The following is a 20,043-nucleotide window of genomic DNA, read 5'->3' on the forward strand; positions in this document are numbered from 1 at the left end:
CCTAGTTGGCTAAAAGGGGCATGCCGTGAATTCACGTCGGTAATTTTACCGACACCATCTGCATAAAATTAAAATTTTTAAGTGTAAATGCGTAGTAAAACAAGTCTCGAAAGGGTTGAGCTGCCGGGGAGGGTTGTAGTGCGCATCCTCGTCACTGTCACTTAGGCATATTCCGTCTTAGGGTGGTATACACGTCCTACACGGTATTGTCTTCTTCGCATAGAATGGATGAGCTTCCATGACCTACAAAATATACAAAGTATAACACATTGAAACTGAGTGGCAAGCCAGAAATAGTTTTTTCTGATTAGCCAATCTGTGACATGCAAATCCCTGAATGCCCGAGTGTCGCGAATTTACAACAAAGCGAACATTTTGTCAAAGACCTTAGTATTAAAATGAAGTGGGGTTTGTACAGTTGGGATGACTTACAAGCCAGAAACAATTTTAAAACGGCAACTTGCCTCTCGGTTACGCTAGAAGGTGGGCTGGGATTTCGAGGACCATGTACTGTGAAATCTGTTGTTCACTGGCTAAAGTTGTTGGCGGCACCAAGTACACCGGGTGGCCGACGGATGGTGCAAACATACCGTGGTGCTTTGGAAAATATGTCGCGATTTTGCGACAGTTGGCGCCGGGTCTATAGATGGAGAGATTTTATAAAGTGGACGTAAGTGCTACGTCGCGGCGTACGTCCTTAAAAGGGTGAATTTATCAGTTTTGCAGTTGTATGAAAGATTGAAGAGATCTCTGGATACATTATGAAAAGCTAGTGTTAAAATTCCTTGTTCAAATTGAAATGAACTTTTTTTTTTAACATTTTTTACTGCATTGTTGGCTTCTTCAAGGACCCCATGCGCTTGCATGCTCTATCCTTTGAGGGCAGCTGCGCTGCGGCAAAACAAGCTTTGCAGGATCGAAGGCGCCGCGGTGTTGGGTTAGGAGCACGCTTAGCAGAGGGTAACTAACCTCCACGACCGTGACTTAAACCAGCACTTCGAAAGGTACGAGTGAAAAAGAAAGTTTCTGAAACGAATAGTTTTCGTATTGATTTCGACACGAAATAGCGGGAAGTGGTCTGCTTGGGAACTAACCTGTATTTAGTGTAGCTATTCTGTGCAAATATTTTCGAAGTAAATATTGAATAGTTGCTCTACCTTTCTCCAAGCCTTTCACTATTGTTGCTGGGTCCTGTTAAAGTAACGCCAAGCTCCCCGTAGGGTCGCCATTTTGGTTCATAGAAAAGGCACTTTCTCCTTAACCTCTCGATTCTTGAAGGACCAATCTAAATTTGCTGATGACAGGTAGCTTTTTAAAGAAGTTTCTAATTGTATACTGAATTTTGCTATCGCACACTGGCGAAACAGGCGTTCATCTTCCTACCGCACCCACTTGCGGCATCGATGCTAGGAGGCATTCAATAATATCTTTCCTGCCTTGAAATATGCAAGAACAACAATACCACAAGAGAGATGTGGAGGATTGCATGCACAGTGCTAAAAACCTTTTTTTTTTTTTTTTTTTTTTTGGGGGGGGGGGGGGGGGGAGAGGGGGAGAGGAACGTTTTCTGCAGTACAATGCTTCATAACAATCTTGGTGCGACTGGTTCAAAACGAGGCTTCAATGAATTGAATGGACCGAAATGGCGATTGCCATGGCAACCGAGGCCGATTAGCCAATCGCCTTGCGGGATTTGGTCGTTGCGTCTGGCTAGCAGACAGAAGGCAATGGCACTATTTTCTATAGAACATAGCGACGAGCGACGTCTGTGCTTCACAGGAAGCGTGGCTACCAGTTCAAGGAGATAGCCTGGCACGTGGCATTTGTGACATATTTTGGTAATAAAACAGCTGTGTGAACTAGAGTCACTTTTATTTAGTGACTCTAGTGTGAACCAGCCTGCCTTTAGTTTGAGGCCTACACAGAAGTAGCAATCTTACTTCAAGCTAATTTTTTTTTATATATTATAGTGCATTACATTTTTTATCTTTTTTAGACGAGCTCGTAAGCTATCTTTGGAAGGTGTGCTTTTCCCCTAATACGCAGCTGTGCTGCGGCGAAGCGAGGTTCGCAGGCTCGAGGCGAGTTCCGCGAATATCGCTTCTCCCCAGTGCACCGGTGCTGGGTGAGAAGCGCGCTTAGCGGAGAGTAACTAAGCAACCCGCAGCGGCCGTGGCTTCGACCAACACGCCAACACTTCCTATTACTGGCAACTACTATCCGAAATATTCGCACAACTTTAGCAGTTGGGAGCCGGCGGTTTATAGTTTTCGGATATTGGTTTCGACACGAGGCGCTGGGGAGTGGTCAGCCTATAATAACCTACATTTTGTGTTTGGCTGCTTGTTTATTCAGCCACATGTTTTGCATGCCTGAAAGTTGAAAGAGAAGTTAATTTATTCACTAGCGCTTACTGTCCCTGGGTTCCTTCCTTTTGTCTCTGTTGCAAATTTTGTGGCGCCATTACTAGATCTTCTGGTGCCTGGTGACCTTTCCCGGGGGAGCAGACTGGAAAAGGAGTTTAGAGAAACCTGCGCAGTATTTTATTTAAAATAATCTCTTGTAGTAAAAAAAAAAAAAAAAAAAAAAAAAGAATGATGCCGAAATTGCTGTTGTTGCTACGCCAATTTTCGACGACATTAGCGCAGGGGTTCGTTAATTGCCTTCGGAGAGCCAGTCTGTTCTCCCAAGCGTCGGCGGTTTTGGATGCAGCCACCGCACCTACACTTGATCGCTGTCTACGGTCCGCATACTTTGTCTTTGGAGATTTCGAAAGCAGCCACCAGTGCGCGTCAACACCGGCGCGTCAAAGCGTTGGAGCGACCGTGCGGAGCGAAAGAGCACGGCGGGAACCGCGGTTTCCGTCGTGCTCTTTCGCACGTACTCGCGGATCTTTTTTGGGTGGAATCTACGTGCCTGGAAGGCGCGTGGTATTTGGCAGGGCAAAGCACAAGCGACAACCACTAGATATTTCGTCACCATCACCATACCGAAACCATCAAACTTTTTGCTGGCGGCACCGTGGCCGGAGGCCAAAATAAAGCTTATAAAGCCTCGCGAACATGCGGAAGGCTGAAGGTGATCGTCATCGAGCATCACGTGACAGCCGCGACGGCAATGGCGAACGGCCTTGGCCGCTGTCGTCTGCTCACCAAAGAAATTCTCGAAAATGAATTGCTGCCGTCGATCACCTACGTTCTCAGTGATTGCGACGGTAAGCGTTCCTTCCCTCGGTGGAGTTGAGAGATTTGTATCAACGTGCATGTTGTCAAACTTCGCATGAAAGGCCTCCCGGAATGCCCTTGAAAATGCCATCGCCGCCGATTTCGAAATCGGTCGAGATTCATTCTTTCGTTTTCTAGGAGTGCTCTGGTCAGGAAATAACGCCATTCCGGGTTCATCGGAAGCGTTGTCCGTACTCCGAAAGCTTGTACGTATCCCTGTTTTCGATCCTTCAAATCGTGTTAACCTTCCTTTTTTTTTTTTTTTTTTTTTTTTCTCTTCTTCTTCATTGAGCCTTGTCATTTTGAGGAAACACTACGGCAGCATCAACAAAACATGTTGATCAACAGTCGGGCAACATGTTGGTCGTTGACTTTGTTGACCAACAGACCTGTCACATTGCGGGAACATAAGTGCAACATGGACGACAGCGACGACGACAGCTCTGGCATATGCTATTTAACAGCATTCAAGCCTAGTGTGCAGTTTAGAATGTCACAACTACCGTCTTGAATATTTAAAGAATCAGTTAAGATTTGAGTTGCCGAATATGATCCACTCACATGTTCCTAGATTTATAAAAATAACATGCATACTTACTCATTGAAAATTTGTTAAAAACCAACCAAAGAAGCGAGCGATGCAAAATTAGGAGCTTGAAAACAACCGGTGCCAAAAGTGATCATTGACATTTGGGGCTTGAAAGTGGCAGCTGGAGTAACGTAAACTTGTTTGAAATTTCTGAAAGTTTGTCCGAATGTTGCGACGGCCACACCGTCAGTTGATCTTACATGATTACGACTGAGCACCAATCTACACAAACCCTTTTGAGGTACAACGTTCACTAGCATCTCTTACACTAGAAATGGGAATTTTATTTATTTATTTATTTATATATACCCTCAATGCCTCGGGGGCGTTATAGAGGGGAGTTGGTTAGTACAAGTGGTTTTGAAGGGCTAGTCGGAATCGCTTGGAGTTGGGTATGGTAACTATGGCGTCCAAGAGGTCATTCCAGTCCACAACTGTTTCAGGGATAAGGAAATGCTGGTGTGCTTGACTTGAATAACTTGGGACGGTCAATCTTGCATGGATGGTCCAGTCTTGATATGTAGGTGGGCGGGTTTAGAAGAGATATTTTCAAAAAAGGTGTGTAAAAGACTGAAGAAGAGATGATGATACACTTAAGGTGCAAGAGTAGTCATTAAAAGTAAAGCGAGCAGCACAGTTCTGAACGGATTCAATAGAGTCCGTTAGATTTTTCTGATGAGGATGCCAGATGGAGGACGCATACTCCGATTTAGGTTGGACGATAGTGGTGTACAAAATAGGTTTTAGGTTTTCAGGTGAGGATCTAAAATTTCAGCGAATGCAGCCTAGAGAGCGATTCGCAGAGGATATAATTGTTTTAATATGAGTATGCTATGATGGATAAGGTGCGACATGCAAGCCTAAATATTTGTATTGGTTAGTATGATCAATGGGGACAGAATTCAAAAGAAGTACAAGATAGGTACAAGACAATGAACGAACGAATGAAAGAAGTACAAGACAATGAACGAGAAAAGCACATGCATTGACATTTCTTATTAAGGACATGGGCCATGCGTTACACCACTCAGAAATTAAATTTAGAGAGGTCGTCCTGAAACGTTACAATATCATCATTAAACGTAGAACGGCTTCATGGCCAGGCATAAATCATGAAATTAGCAGTGATGTTGTCTTCCTTGGTTTGGGTGCCAGCGAGTGAAGATCATTCCTATAAAATAGGAACCGGAAAACACCTTTTATGACACTTTTTCGTATCTGTCACTGGTGGAAGTCATTTTGTGGCAATTTTTCGGCCCTTCAAACGCACTGAAATTTTGTTGGACATTTCCAGCGATGCTGCACCACACACGAAAGAAGATAAATAAACAAGATGGCTGAATGTCCGTGCTGTCAGCTCGGTCCGATTTAGAGTTTTCCAACTGTCGGAGAACAAATCAGCCACCACGGTTGCCGGGTAGCAAAAAACACATTTTGCAACAGTTGATGTCTCAATGTCACAGAGTTGCCGGAAAAATGTTTCCCTTGTGTTGACAGTCAGTGTTGCCCAGCCGCTTCCTCAATGACAGCGCTATTAGCAAACCGTCATAGTGTTCTGTGTCGCACACTACCCGAGTTTTTGAAGCATGCTTTTAAACACACCGGAGCCTTAAACCATGCTTTAAAGGCTCCGGCGGTGTGGTATGCGGAATACGGTAACGGTGTGCTAAAATTGCCTATTATTTTTGTTACATTTACTTGTCAATACCGTCGGCCTTTGCTCGAAGGCCACAACAGGAGAGGTTCAAAAATATGTAAAAAATGTACAGGCTGTCCCAAAAACAATGTTACAGGGTTTCTTTTCTTCACCGCAAAAAGAAACTATGCACCGCCCGAGGCGAACCTGCACCGGTTCGAACCAGATGCCAAAGTTTCAGAAGTAACCGTTGTCTTATTCCAGAGTTATTGATTTTTTTTTTTAAATTTTCGGTGGGAAAATGGTGGTTGACAGAGTTCTCGAGCTGGATGGCACCAGTTACCGAAAACGGGCAAAATTATTTTTGAGATAATGGTCAGTTCTTAAACTTTTACATCTGGTTTAGTGATGCATGGTTTATTTTTGCCGTGAAAAAAACGCTGTACATTTTTTGGGGGGACACCCTGCCGAAGTTATTGCTTGTAAGAAACTTAAAATATACTCAGATAAATGTACCAAAGCTCTCACTTGCAACAAGTATAAAATATACTTTGACAATGGACGATGTGCAAAATGCACAGCGCCATCTGGTGGGGTTCCGAAGAACATGCTTCGTCTCACCAGTCGGCTTCAGCACTAGCAAAGGCCGAGGTTTCGAAATGTGTTGTTCTGAAGAATCCTTCGCTCACACAAGCACTCGCGCAAAGAAAGCATTTTAGAAAACTAGGCGCCCGTGCCTTGCAGCACTCAAAGCCAGATTTCAAGCTGAAGTTTACGTCCGCCATATTGGTTGCAGCGAGAAACCAGCAATCCGCAGGGCGACGAGCACGTACATGCTTAAAAAGAGCGTAAAACAATAGTAACCGTTAGTTTGCAGGTGTGGGTTAGGATCAATGACAGCGAGCAGTAGGCCTTGATTGCTACCGACAATACTACGAAATTGACAAACAGTAGAGGAATCTTGATGCAACCAAGATAACAGCGCACAGAGTTGCCAGAAGTTCGAACGATTTCGCATATGGTCTATTGCACCAGATATCATTTCAAACAAAAACTGAGTCTCATTTTAAAATCTCTGCAGGCAATATCAACCCCTCGACTTAGCGATTTGGCGAAAGCATGTAGTCGTGACATTAGATGCATTATTGTTTGCTAGACATAGCTCTGCAAAACCAGTTTTCAGATCGCTTGAAGCTAGTTCTGTTGCTTATGGTTCTGTTTACTGTGAACACAAGCAGCTCTTGGCCTCAGTAGTGTGCACATTATACAAAACTAAAAGCAAGAAAAGCAAAACACTGAAAATGAAAAGAAAAACCTTTTCTTTGGATATGCGCACTGTGCAGCAATTTATCTACAATCCGAGACACACTTCGAACTAAGCAATGTAGTAAGTCTTCTAGCACAACTGAAGAGTACGGCAGCACTTTTTTGACAAAAAAATTGAATCGAAAATAGGTCTATTTGCCAACGATTGTGCATTGTACAACACAGTGTCTGGTGAAATGGATTCCACACAGCTTATGAGAGATCTTAAAAGAATTGAATCATGGTGAGGTAACAATATGATGTCACTGAACACTAGCAAGTATGTTCATGTGTGCTTCACAAGAAAACATAATAAATTGACTCATCAGTACTCCTTTAACAATGAAAATATTAGAATGGAACCATCTTATAAATATTTAGGTGTTATATTTGCCGAAGACGGTACATGGACAGCGCAAGCGTACAGTGTCATTTCCAAGGCAGGCAGGGCTCAGTTTTTTACAGCGCAACCTTAAACATGTAAGCATGGAGCTTAAGGAGGCAGCGTATAAAGTGTATGTCAGACCGATATTAGAGTATGCCTGTCATGTGTGGGATCCGCCTTACCAGGTTTGTATCAGTGCTATAGAACATATTCAATCTATTACTGCTCGGTTTGCCCTGGGTAGATATGATCATTTCAGTAGCACAACTGAAATGAAAAAGGAACTGGGATAGGTGAATTTAAGTGAATGGCATAAAAGGCTGCACTTCAAATTGTTTTATTCAATTTATCATAACCAAACAAATTTGTGCTGCAAAGTTCCTGCATTCACCACGTTACCGTTCTGCTCGTACAGACCATTGTTATAAAGTTCAGCCATATTTCCCCAAGACAAACATTATGAAACACTCATTTTCTGACGAACCCTCGCAGAATGGAATTCATTACCGCCGGAAGTGGTCTGCCGCGAGACTGTGGATCTTTTTTTTAATGCATTGTGCTCCCCTGCTATAATGCCTGTATAGGCCTTGCACGTTTTTCATGAGTAAAGAATAAAGACATCTCTTGGAGTATTACAGAATCCTTCGTCTTCCCCGCGTTGCCCTCACCTTGAGCTTTTCATCTCCAGGGCAAAAAAGTGCGCTACGTGACCAACAACAGTTCTAAGTCAAGACAAGGCTACGTCGAAAAATGCAAGAAACTCAACTTCGACGCCAGGCTGGTGAGAATGCCCTGCTGGTACACATTCCCAGCCAAAACACTTGTGAAGGCTGCAAGTTTGTATCTCTGCATCCACGGGTATTTTTAAAGCGCACTGCCACCGTGCTGTTTGGCACACTTCCAACCCTCTGAATATCCTGACATACAGATGACCTTCCAAACAACTATAGGAGACATCTTTAAATACTTGTTGCTACGTGTTGCACAGGCATAGCCAGAATTTTAAAATTATTTTGAGGAGGGTGGAGGAAGAGGTCAACCTCTCTCCCCCTTACCCTACACCCCACCCACCCAGCCCACACCACATATAAGTAGACTCAAACCATGCTACTGATATGTAGATTTAAGTTACCCTCTAATACTTCGAAGTGTCACACAGAACATCCATGTGCCATGTGTCACTGTCACTCACTTTCAGCATGGAACTTCATGTTTGATGGCACAGAACGGCCAGAGTAGAAATTTATTGCCAACGTGACAAATACAGCAGGCTAAATGACATCTCTGAACAAGTATTATGGTGTGACACTGCATATATTTCACCAAAACAGATACTGAAACAAATTTTCAAAATGTTTGCGACAAAGTATTGTGTTCGCTGGCTCGTGACAGCCTTCAGGTGCTAAATGTCTTATTTCAAGTGTGCATAAACCCTTCTTTAATTTTGCATTTTTGTTTGCAGGAAGACATTTTCACGGCCCCCTACTGTGCCGTGTTATACCTCAAGAAGATCAACTTCAGCGGAAAAATTTATCTTATCGGCACGAAAGACTTTTTGAGCGAAATCGTTGATGGTGGATTTACCGTGTGTGCACCCATCGGGGTCAGTCCAAATTTTCATACTAATTTTCTCCCTCCAATGAGAGCCCGCCTTCCACGGCATGGCTAGTTTACACTGATCAGCCAGAACATTATGACCTCCCACCTAATACCACGTTGATCACCTTTGGTACTCAAAACAGTTGCAACCCATCTTGGCATGAATTCTACAAGTTACGAATAAGATTGTACCAGATTTGTAAACGCAGGTTGCACAATTCCCTTAGATTACAATATCTGATGAGATAGGTGGCCAAAACGTCAACTGGAATTCATCACTATGCTCTTCAATCCACTGTAGCACAATTCTGGCCTAGCAACATGGAGCATAGTCCTGTTGGAAGATTCCGATTCGGGTGGGGAAGGCAAGCCACGAACGGGTGTAACAGTGATCTTGACATCACAGTCTGCCATCTGTCAAAGTCACTCAGATTAGCAACCTTTCTCACCACATGCTTGCAGATTCGACAAAATGACGCCTCCGATTCCCTGGCAGCCATCATCCCCAGAAGATGGTAGATGGCGCGTCAGCCACGCACGCTCATTCCTTCTATGCAGGGGTGGTCATAATGTTTTGGCTGATCAGTGTAAATATCTAATGCCACATCATCAAAGCCAAGTTAAAACAGCCTTGGCAATGTGTCGCTTTTCTCCATCTAGCCAGACCCGGCCCCCAACGACTGGTTGAAATGGGCAGTCGAGGAGATGACACCAAACCCCGAGGTTAGTGTGGATCACTCGCGCCATTTTTAACTTTATATGGGCACTCTGAACGCGTCTCGCTTACTCATATTGGTGTTCGTCGGAATGTAGCGAGGCCTAAGTAAACGTAAACTCACTGAGAATATATATATATATTTTTTGTGTTTTGATTTAGGTAATGTTACATGCTCAAACTTTTGCATTTTATCACTGCCACTAGCGTCACGGAGTTGCAAAAAAAGGTGTAGCAGCTTTTTGTGATGCAAAGTTTCTTTATGCAGGTTGAAAAACCAGGTTTCATTTTCTCGATCGAACGCGGTAGTAAGCACAGAGGCATTTCGAAGTGCTACTCGTTAAAAGCCCCATCATTTGCCGCCACAACCTTGCTGCAATTGATAAAATGTCTACTAAGCCAGCAACGAACAATCGTAAAAGTTGGTGCAACCTTTTGGGGCACAAAATGCGGCCATCCTGAAAGTCATTTTGTACGCATATCTTTCCTATTTCCTTCTCAAAAGTACCGTAACACACCAAGCATGTGCCCACGCCCTAATCAGTGCCCTCCCCCTCTCCCGAACAAGGCATCAAAGTATGCATTCTTCTGCAAGCCTTCACCTATCCCAAGCATTGCCGAGCGTGCCAAATGGCCGCCTGGTATTTTACGGCACCTTAGCGGCTGCGGCCAGTGGCTATAACTATACTTCGTTTCACCTCAAGTCTAGATGGAGCCGACGGTACCAGTTGGACAGCATCAAAAGCGCACCATCATGGTGTTCGTCACGTCTCTGTACGTGTTCCATTGCCGCCGAACCAATCGTAAACTGAAAAGGCCTAGTCATTCGTGCTTTTGATGCCATTTCATTGGTCCCACGAGCTTGTAGTGTTGGCCGCGCCTGGACTGAAGCCGAAATGGAATACAAGGTTTTGTGTTTTGGGGGTTAATTTTTCCCCCACAAGTTTGGTGTTTTTTGCTTTCTATTTTCGACGTCTGACAAAAATTGGGCACTTATCGGGCTTGTGCTGGAGAAATTAGGATGTGGACATGGGATCCCTCGACCTCCAGGCAACATGCGCATACCCGAATATACTTGGCACTTGTAATAGTGCCAAGTAAAAGTGTAAAAGTGCCAAGTTGGCACTCTTACAAGTGCCAACTTGGCACTTGTAAGAGAAGGAAACGATACGAGGGGTATAGTTCCGAGCAAGGAAGTGGCCCCGTGGAGGGTTCAGGGGAACTGCATTCCGGTTCGGCGCAAAATGAATCCGTAGATACAGAATCCCTTCCCGTAAAGGTATAGTTCTCCACATTTAAGAACAGCTTGAGTTTCAGGCTTTTCAGTCAACCTCAGTTTCTATAAAATCGGCTCAAGAGTCAACTTTCAGGGTTTGTCGGTATTTACTGAAAACTCGGAAACTATAACCGGTCTTTCAATACGGTGCTGGTCACGAAGCTTCGCCGTAACGCTGCGGGAGAGCTTGGTGCACAACCATGTACGGCATCGATGAGAGGGCCAAGAGCCGCTGGGAGTCTGGCAACTGGAAAGCGGCGTCGGAATTTCGAACGCACCACGAATGAGCCGCCGATAGAACGTGGAAATACGTCGTCGCACCAATGGCGTTTCCCGTGAAAGTAAACGTCCTTGGCTCTGTGTGCTTGGTCGACTGATCAAACCCCCCTTTTCTGCAACATTCTTTGAAATAATATCATTCTTCGCTTCTCTCCTTGCCTCAAAATGAGTCCTCAATACCGCTATTGCCATAAAACTTTGACGCCGCAAGTAGCGCAATCGAGCAGAGGCACGGCGAACCCGAACAAGCTCAATTGTCTGGCTCTTTGCTCGCAAAAATACCGTCTTGTTTAAAGACTAACAAAATAAGCCGGTTTCTAAGTTCTCTTATTAGAGATCAATAAAGAATGACCGGTGCTTGCACACAGTGATCATTTACAGACATAGATAATTGTCGGTGTACAAGAAATTTTCTTTTTTAAGACTTGAAATTGAGGATTAGGGGCTCACTGAGAGTGGGGTGGCCAAATGAAATTCCCCCTCTAGGACAGTGGCACCCCTGGGGGCAGTTTTTGACCTTGTACCAAACTTTTCCCATGTTTTGTGGTCAGTAGCGTATTGAAGAAATCTGCCATAATCAATCTTGCTACAGCGATGTCTCATTAATATGAATACCTCGCTATATAGACAATATTTTCGGGACGAACTGGGTAAATAAGTACACTTTTGTCACGTCTTTGTGGGAAAACTCGCATTATGAGCAATTTTTCAAGGGAACGGAGGTGCCTGTAATAACTAAATGTGACTATAGGTTTTGTCAAAATTGCTTTTGACACACTTTCTCCCTAACCAAAACATTTGTCTCTCGAGACTCCTCCAAATGGACTATTTCACAATATGATAAAAGAGCCTCGGATGATTGCAGCTGCAATCATACGAGGCATAAAAGGTCAATGTTTGGCCGCTAAAAAGGCTCGGCGAGCAAGCAAGCAGACTTGCCAACGAGAATAAAAGAAGACATGGCTCCCAAAATTCGCGACGAAAACACCCGATTGTTACCCCCAAATTTCTTTGGTGCGGCAGTAATGCGTAGCCTTATTCCCGAATGCATTTGGTATTCGCACGAAGCACCCAAATGTTTATTGCTGCAGGTAAAAGCTGTGGTGGTGGGCTTTGACGAGCACATTGGCTTTGTGAAGTGCCTGAAGGCGGCCACCTACCTCAAGGACCCCGACTGCCTCTTCCTGGCCACCAACACCGACGAGACTTACCCGTGTCCCAACAAGAGCATCGTGGTGCCAGGTTGGTGACAGCGGGCATAGAGTCGCCACGGCCGCGTGGCGACAACCTTTAATAATAATGATAGTAGTTTGAAGGGACGCCCTTGTGGTGGTTATCAAAGTTTGGTCGCAGCCAGTCTCATACACATTACTCGAAGAAAGTAATTGAGTATAATTAGTTACTTTTGGTTACAAAGTATATTCAATTAGATTACTCGAGAAGAGAAGTCATTGGCCGTTGCATGAAAAAGTGGCCGTCACTTTTCTGATTACCTCGGATTTTCGAAACGACTGATTCTTCTGCCGGTCTGAAAAAATGTCCTTGATTCTGTTCACTAGTGGATTAGAATCGGCGAATTATAAGCTACTTACCTTCTCGGTCCACCAATTTCGGTAAATTATTCTCCTGTCGGCGACCTGAGTCGAGGATTTCTCGGTAGGAAACTTGAACGAAGGGCACTATTAGAAAGGGGAGGGAAAAAATAGTAACAGTTCCAAGTAATTTTAGTCGTTCCATTAGTAACCAGATTACCCTTCTGATTACTTCCTAATAAATGTAATAAAATGATTACAAGATTACTTCAAAAAAGTAATCAATTACTACTACCGCGCAAGTCTGGTCGCAGCATGTGTTGGTGGAAGAGAACCCTGGGCGATTCCAGCAAAGTTTCGATTCGAATGCACAATTTATTGAGTTATCCAAAGTAACTACATTTTCTGAATACACAGCCTTTACCCTATCTCAAATGCTATCTTGTATTTCTAAATTCAGAATAGTTACTGCGAAGTTGGCAAGTGAAGGCAATGCCAAAAGCAGCGTTCCAATGTACCCACACTTGCCACGACGTCATTGGCAGGCAGGCTTGCAGGCCGAGCAGGCAGTCTACAAAACAGAGTATGCTGCCCATTTGTCTTGTGCTTGAACAAGCTTCCCAAGCATTCGTTTGACGCCGTCAAATTTCTTGTAATCAGTAGGAATTAAATTTTGCTGCGGTGACCTGCTTCTGGCATCACCTTCTCATTGTTGCCAATATAGACATTCAGTTTAAAAACACTGCGAGGACCGAAATAAAAAAAGAGTATCTGCGTTACTAGTCCAGCGATGTTTGTTGGTGTGTTTAAACAATTTTGAGAGGAATCGGGGAACACGAAAAAATTGCAATGCCACTAATCAAGAAGCTTCTTTGTCGCCATGCAATTTGAAGGATAAAAGTGGACAAATTTCTTTCAGTCTGTTTTACAAAACCTGATGACAAAGTTGGCATTGCACGATTGGCGTTGCAGCAATTGCAGTCCCCAGGGTTTCATCATCAAGCTTTGCGATCCCCTTGGCAACAATATTTAAATGCGGTTTGGAGAGCGGATCTGCTTGTTTTTCTCAATTGCTTCTGCGACTGCCATTGAGCAAAGAAAAACTTACATGTATTGCACAGGTTCTGAATGTCAGTGGATAATTGTAAGCGGTCATTACTCGAAGTACAAAAACGGTTGCATCACTGATAAGAAAGTCGCAGATCCGAATAAAAGATGTCAGTTAAGGCCACTAGAAAAGACTGACCCCAAAGCATGAGGCCGGTGTGTCAATTTGCACAGTACAGTCTCAAGAAGTATCATTCGAGAAAAATATCCTAGATTGGAGACACGGATACAATTAGCAATGAGCCTACATATCAGTGTGCCTTCTATAAATCAATATAGGTCACAAACAGAGCCCTTCGTTTACTATTTTATATTTTTCAAACATTCGGTAAATATTGGGAGCTTAGTTCCAAGCTGGTAATCGGTGAGAAATCCAAATTTTCGAGAAATAAATTTAAAACTTTGGCCAAATTTTTTTTTTTTTTTTTTTTGTTCATGTCATAAGGTGTGAGCATGGCATAGAGCTCCCTTGAGCTTTTCGATTTCTCGTAATCCTCGTTGCTTACATAATCTTCCGCATGAGCAGCATCTCGGCCTCCGTCCTAGTCCTGTCTGGTCTTTGGACACATCTGAATTGAGAGAAAGTTCTCTCAACATCACAGCTTATGCATACATTTGCAATGCACAACAATAGTTTTAGGGAACAGTTTTTGCACAAAAGATGTGGTAGAAATAATACAATCGGCTCTCTGGTATGCACTGCGCATGTGCGAGGTAAGCTGTGATCGTACGGTCAAAGCGGCTGACAGCAGAAAAGCCTTGACCTGTTTGTAGAACGGCTGTTTCGCTGTGGGAAGAGGCTTGCTTAACCTTCAAACGTGAATGAAAGCATTCATGGTTGTCCCTGGAAGAAATGTCATGGTGGCGGTGAGAGAATCAAGTCGAATTCACGACAAATAAAACAGAAAACAAATGTAAATGAGATGCCCACGCTTTCTTAGAATCGTATTGTTTGTCTGCCTCAGTTTGTGGGGATGTGGCATGGCTTAGTTCAGGGATTCTCAAACTGGGTTCCGCAAAATACAGGGGTTCTGCGAGGTGGTCTCAGGGGCTCCGCAAACACCCAAATTGCAGTGCCCCCCCTCCCCAGTTTAAGGGGGAACACTGTTTTTTTTTTTTTTTATTTTATGACCAAACCCAATGAAAGTGCACTAGCTTATTCAGCTTTTTGTGCCGATTTCAAATGTCTGGTCATTTTCTCAGTCAGTAGAATTGTCCTTAAGATAATTAAAACTCACCTGCCTTTGTTTGGAGGAACAATAGGGAAAAACTACTCAACAAAATATCTTCTTTAACATATGGCTAGATACTACAATCTGTAGAGAATACAATGCTGGAAGCACCTTTTAAGATTAAGCCATTATTAGTGGTTTTATCACACATTGAAGATCAGTGCTCAATGTGTGTCCGACAAAAAATAAAATAAAAGATGAAATCAGAAATTTCTTAGGCCTATATTAAGAAACCTGCTCTCAACATTGTATGCTTCACACATTTTGCTACATGTTTCGGGAAAAGTTATATTTCTATCCGCCCTAGATGCTGAGATACCCCTCCTGCAAATTTTCAACAAGTCCCAAATTTGTGTTTTGTGATAACGGTGTTTTACTGTTGACTTCAATGCACATTCAGCCTGCATAGACATTATAAATTGATTTATAACTAAAATATTCATCCACATAATTAAGAACCTGGTAGATTAAGAAAAGCAACAGCTGTAGCGGTCAACATCGCCGTTTTCAAAAAAATGAAGTTTTAGGAATTTTTCGCCTCATAAGACCCATGTCCCCCCTTAACCTTCAATGGACTGAGTCATGAATTGAGTTGGTGTTACGTACAAAGCAACCTCACCCTTTACACTAATATGGATATATATTTTACATTGTGCCCCCCAGGTTAACCTCTCTGCCTCCTTATTCACTGGCTAAATGCCTTTATTGCCCAGTATTATCAGTTGGCAACAAGGCGGGGGGGGGGGGGGGGGGGATTTTTAAGGCTTGCTGGGGTTCCCTGGGATGAAAAATTTTGAGAACCCCTGGCTTAGTTGGTTGAAGTGTCGCTCTCCCGTTTTGGTCAAGGTGCCGACGACACTGGTCTAAACCCTGTCCGATGACCCAGCCGTTATCGGTTAGGCTGTCCGGAATTTGCAGAGCGAAGTGAAGATGAGCTACGTCGGCTTTGTGGAAGCAAAGTTGGCGTAGCACAACCACTTCAGCCATCGACGCGAGGTCGAACTTCCGTAGTATCGCCGTCAACAACTTCCTTTTTGGGGTAGCCAAGTCAAACAAAAACAAAAGAAAAAACTTTTTCTAGATTTTTGTTGCCGAAAACCAATTCAAACTATAGTCAAAAAGTTCTAGCACCATGATTGCCGCGAAGATTGTCTGCTCCTTTAGCAGACCAACTGTTCAGTCACAATGGAGATACTGCCACCACATTTAGCGCTCCCATTCCAGCAAGGCGAGACAAATTATAGTTAGTTCCAGAAATTGGTTTCAGGCTATTTATGAAAAGGGAAATGTTTTTCCTTCAGTTCTATGAAATTACCAAACACTCCTCCCCCAAAAAACATGCCGCCTCTTTACCCACTCTATGAAGCCGCTGCACATTTCCGTCACCAGGGGGCACGACCTGTACCGATCATCTGGAACCGTCTGCAAACGCGGTTCTCTAAAAGCAGTTTCATGGAAAATGATTGGTTCGAGCTCCTGATCCAAGGTACCGATCGCTTGGTCCATCGACCGTGTTTTATTCTGGTTCCCTTAAACTCTCTAATATTGTTTCAGACTGACGGTAACAAAATGCTGCCGTCTCTTTCGAAACAAAAATTTGGGAGTGGTCTTTCATCCTTCTCTTTTTTTTTTTTTCATTGGTTGAAAGGGAAAGAAGGGCACAAAGACATAAGCGACGTCTTGGGGATCGACCTATGTAACTGCAGAACATCGAGGCCAACAGAATCTAGGCTAATTTCAGAGGTCTGGAGCCTGTGTTCCTACCAATCCTTTCTTTCCGAAAAAAAAAAAAGATTTTCGGAGCAGACTAATTTGTAAAAGGTGGAATTCAATCTCCGAATTTGGGCAAAAGTTGGGTTTAACCCGACTTTCAAGGAACACAATCGGGGTGTAAACATAGGGAAATATTGGGTTTTACGCAAAAACAAAGGACCCTATTCATAAAGCATGTTACAGTTTTTCTGCACGGCATCAAAATTTCTGTTCGACATGCAGGAGAAAAAAAAAAACACGCTCAAAGCGTTAACATTGACGTGGATTACATGCCACGCTCCAGGTACCGGTACGATGGTCGCAGCAGTCACAACGGCATCCCAAAGGAAGCCAATCGTCGTCGGGAAGCCGGAACCCTTCATGACGGACTGCATAAGGTTCCGGTGTCCAGACCTGGATCCTGCCAGGACGGTGATGATCGGAGACAGGTGACGATTTTTCTATGCATCCCGAGCCCTGTTGCATCAACGCGTCGAAACGAGGGAGGTGGCAATGTCGCCCTGGGTGTAGAATTGGGTGAAAACTCGCATTGCAAACGTGCAGTTGGCGAGCCGGACCTCGGCTCCAGCTAGTTTCGACGCGAACAGTCGTCGTGCCGGTATGCTCTTATGTAAACATTAGCGTGCGACATGCAGTCGTGCAACAACTCGACTGCATCGCTCGCAAAGTGTCGTCTCGTTTCTCTTCTTAAGGTGCTTCTTTTATCTGCTACTCGGACGCCCCACATGCAGAATGCATTAAAGGGGGTCATGAAACAATTTTTCAATTTTTTCCTGTTTAGCTTTCCTCCTCAACTCTCAAATCGTGCATTGTATCAAACAGTTGAAGAAGACTGAAAGGAGGGAGTCTCCTCTTGCTCAGACCCTTGTTTGTTTACCCGGACACCGCCATTCCTTTCCTAGAAGATTAGCCCGTCGCTCAAAACTCGAACAAAAGTTGCTTTTCCCACTCCGTTAACCCCAAAGCTGACAGTGCTATGGAAGCTACGTGCTCGGTGGGCCAGCCACACTTTTGCCACGTGATCATGCTCTCATGCATTCCCAGGCGCAGAGAATAAGGTCACGTGATGAAAGGGAGGCGGCTGATTGGTCCGGCAAGCGCATAGATTCCACCGCACTGTAAGCTTAGGGGTAAAGGGAATAAGTGAGGTCCGGTATCATGTGAGGTGCGTTTGGGCAAGGTGACGCGCTCTGGGTACTGCGGATGTATCACAGTGGAAAGGCAGAGAACTTTCAAAGGGAAGGTGGTACGAAATGGTCCGCTGTGTTTTCAAATTTTTGTACTGAAAGTCAGGCTTGTGACTTTTTGCCTTCTTTCTTTTGGCCCAGTAAGCGATATGCTTTTAGTAAAATCCCATGATTTTTTGCCTTCTTTCTTTTGGCCCAGTAAGCGATATGCTTTTAGTAAAATCCCAGTCTAAATTCATTTATCCCAGTCCAAATTTTGTTTCATGGGCCCTTTAACGACACATACGCAGACGTGGCAAAGTCTTTGCACATATTTTGGAATTAGCGACATGATGGTGCATGAAACGAGTCTCCCACTGGCGTGTCTACCGCATCCTGAAAAGCGTTCCCTTGGTGTCTGCCCAACAACATCGTAAGCTGTGGCGGCAGACGCCTGTTCTGCTGCATTTTGCTTTCCAGCTTGACAGCACACGGTAACTTTGGCAGTCAGGAGTCGCGACGCCACAATGCTCATACTTTTTGCTGCGAGTCCTGGCACAAACTGCCAGGATCGCGACGTCAGACGGCACTACAGTCCGGCTTCTGCGACATCATTTGTTGCCACCACTTCCGAGACCCCTTTTGATGTACGGACGGGATAGGATGGGGAACACGCCAGTCGGAAACGCACTGCAGGCACAATGGCGACATGTACGCAAAGACAATTATGCATGCCCCGTCAATGCATAGTGGTGCCCTGCCGAACTCGGGCGGCAATTAGCCCGCCAAATTTAGCTAAACGCTAACCCGTTAAATTTAGCCAACAACTGTACAGCACGGCAACGCAATATCAATCTCACTTTCCCTTCCATCAAAATGCACTCTGCATTTTGAAAGCATCAAGTTTTACGCCATCACGCAAACCGTGCCAATGACAGCAGCTTGGCGATTACGCAATTTGCCTTTGTTGTGGCGTTGGCGACGTTTCTGCTACGCTTCCGAGAATTTCCACTCCACTTTCACTTTCACTCCCACGCCTATCCGCACTCCGTCTGCGACAAGCGTCCTCGGCAAGCGGTAACCGAATGTCGCGTTCTTTGGACCTGCTACAAACTTTCCAAGGTCTAGCCACATGGCATGCAAGATTCGTCTGCGCCTTTTTGACGCGTGAATGCTTGAGCCAGCAGGAGCTTTAGCGAGGGACGTCGCAATTTTTCCTGGGAGGTTCCCACTAACAGCCGCCGTAGTAAATAAACTAGGAATGCTCGGCCAATACCTACCCTCTTGACCGACGCAGGTTGAATACAGACATCCAGATGGGACGGAGGGCGGGGATGAAGACCATCCTCGTCGGCTCCGGGGTGCACGGCCTCGACGATGTGCGCCGCCACGTGAGAGAGGGGAAACTGGACGACTTGCCAGACTTCTACGTCCCCACGCTCGGGGACATTGTGGACATGCTCGCATGATTGTAGCTGCGGAGAGTTCAATCCGAACCCCTTGTTATAGCTGCCTCTTGCGACGGTAAAAAATTATAATTTATGAGCCTGCACGGTTGCCACAATGGGAACAGTGTAGCAGAGAAGATGGTATGAAACATCGCCAGTGTATTTAAGGTAGATGAATGTGTCGTTTTTCATTTTGTCAACAGTGTGGTGTTGGCAAGCAAAACACATCATTACGTTAGTGAAAAAAAAAAAAAAAAAATAGCATAGTGCCACTTGTGTGTAGCCTAATGCTGAATGGTTTTGTCCAGGCACAAACATTAGCCACAATAAAGTTAGTACAACCGACTCTGTCATCTAAATGCTGAGGGAAGCTGAGAAGTCTAAGAAGACACCTAAGAAAGAAGTCCGAGATCACACCTAATACAAGATCAGCACCGTCTAGACACAAAGTTTGGCGACAATAAAATTGTCAAGGAACGCCGATGTCTGGAAGACACCTGGGAAAGAAATCTTGGAAGCAATAATTCTTAATTACAGATCGTCCTGAACTCATTTTACTCGAATTTGTGCCTTCAATAGCACATTTCTTCAGCATGCCACTCTCACCATACACGACTCGCATGTGCAGTTATGTAAAATCACTTTGAAAGCCTCTCATCAAAACTATACTCCGCGACAACTTTTCTTGGCAATGCAGTGGAAGGTAGAGGCCCGCGTCCCCTCTCCCATTTTGGGTGTACGCAGGCTCTCCTCCTCCCCCATTTCCGGGGAAAGGAG

General features: G+C 44.4%; 1 protein-coding gene across 1 annotated transcript; it reads left to right on the plus strand.

Annotated features, from left to right (window-relative positions):
• Nucleotides 1-3,084: 3,084 nt before the first annotated feature.
• Nucleotides 3,085-19,612, plus strand: LOC8028533 (glycerol-3-phosphate phosphatase). Its single transcript, XM_040218178.2, has 8 exons — nt 3,085-3,214; nt 3,363-3,430; nt 7,828-7,920; nt 8,602-8,742; nt 9,399-9,461; nt 12,100-12,250; nt 16,936-17,080; nt 19,116-19,612. Exons 1-8 carry the CDS (start codon nt 3,118-3,120, stop codon nt 19,285-19,287), a joined length of 930 nt encoding a protein of 309 aa, XP_040074112.2. The 5' UTR covers nt 3,085-3,117; the 3' UTR covers nt 19,288-19,612.
• The last annotated feature ends 431 nt before the right edge of the window (nt 19,613-20,043 follow it).

The sequence above is a fragment of the Ixodes scapularis genome, unplaced genomic scaffold (assembly GCF_016920785.2).
Source record: "Ixodes scapularis isolate PalLabHiFi unplaced genomic scaffold, ASM1692078v2 PGA_scaffold7__128_contigs__length_106722199, whole genome shotgun sequence".
Classification (NCBI taxonomy): Eukaryota; Metazoa; Arthropoda; class Arachnida; order Ixodida; family Ixodidae; genus Ixodes; species Ixodes scapularis.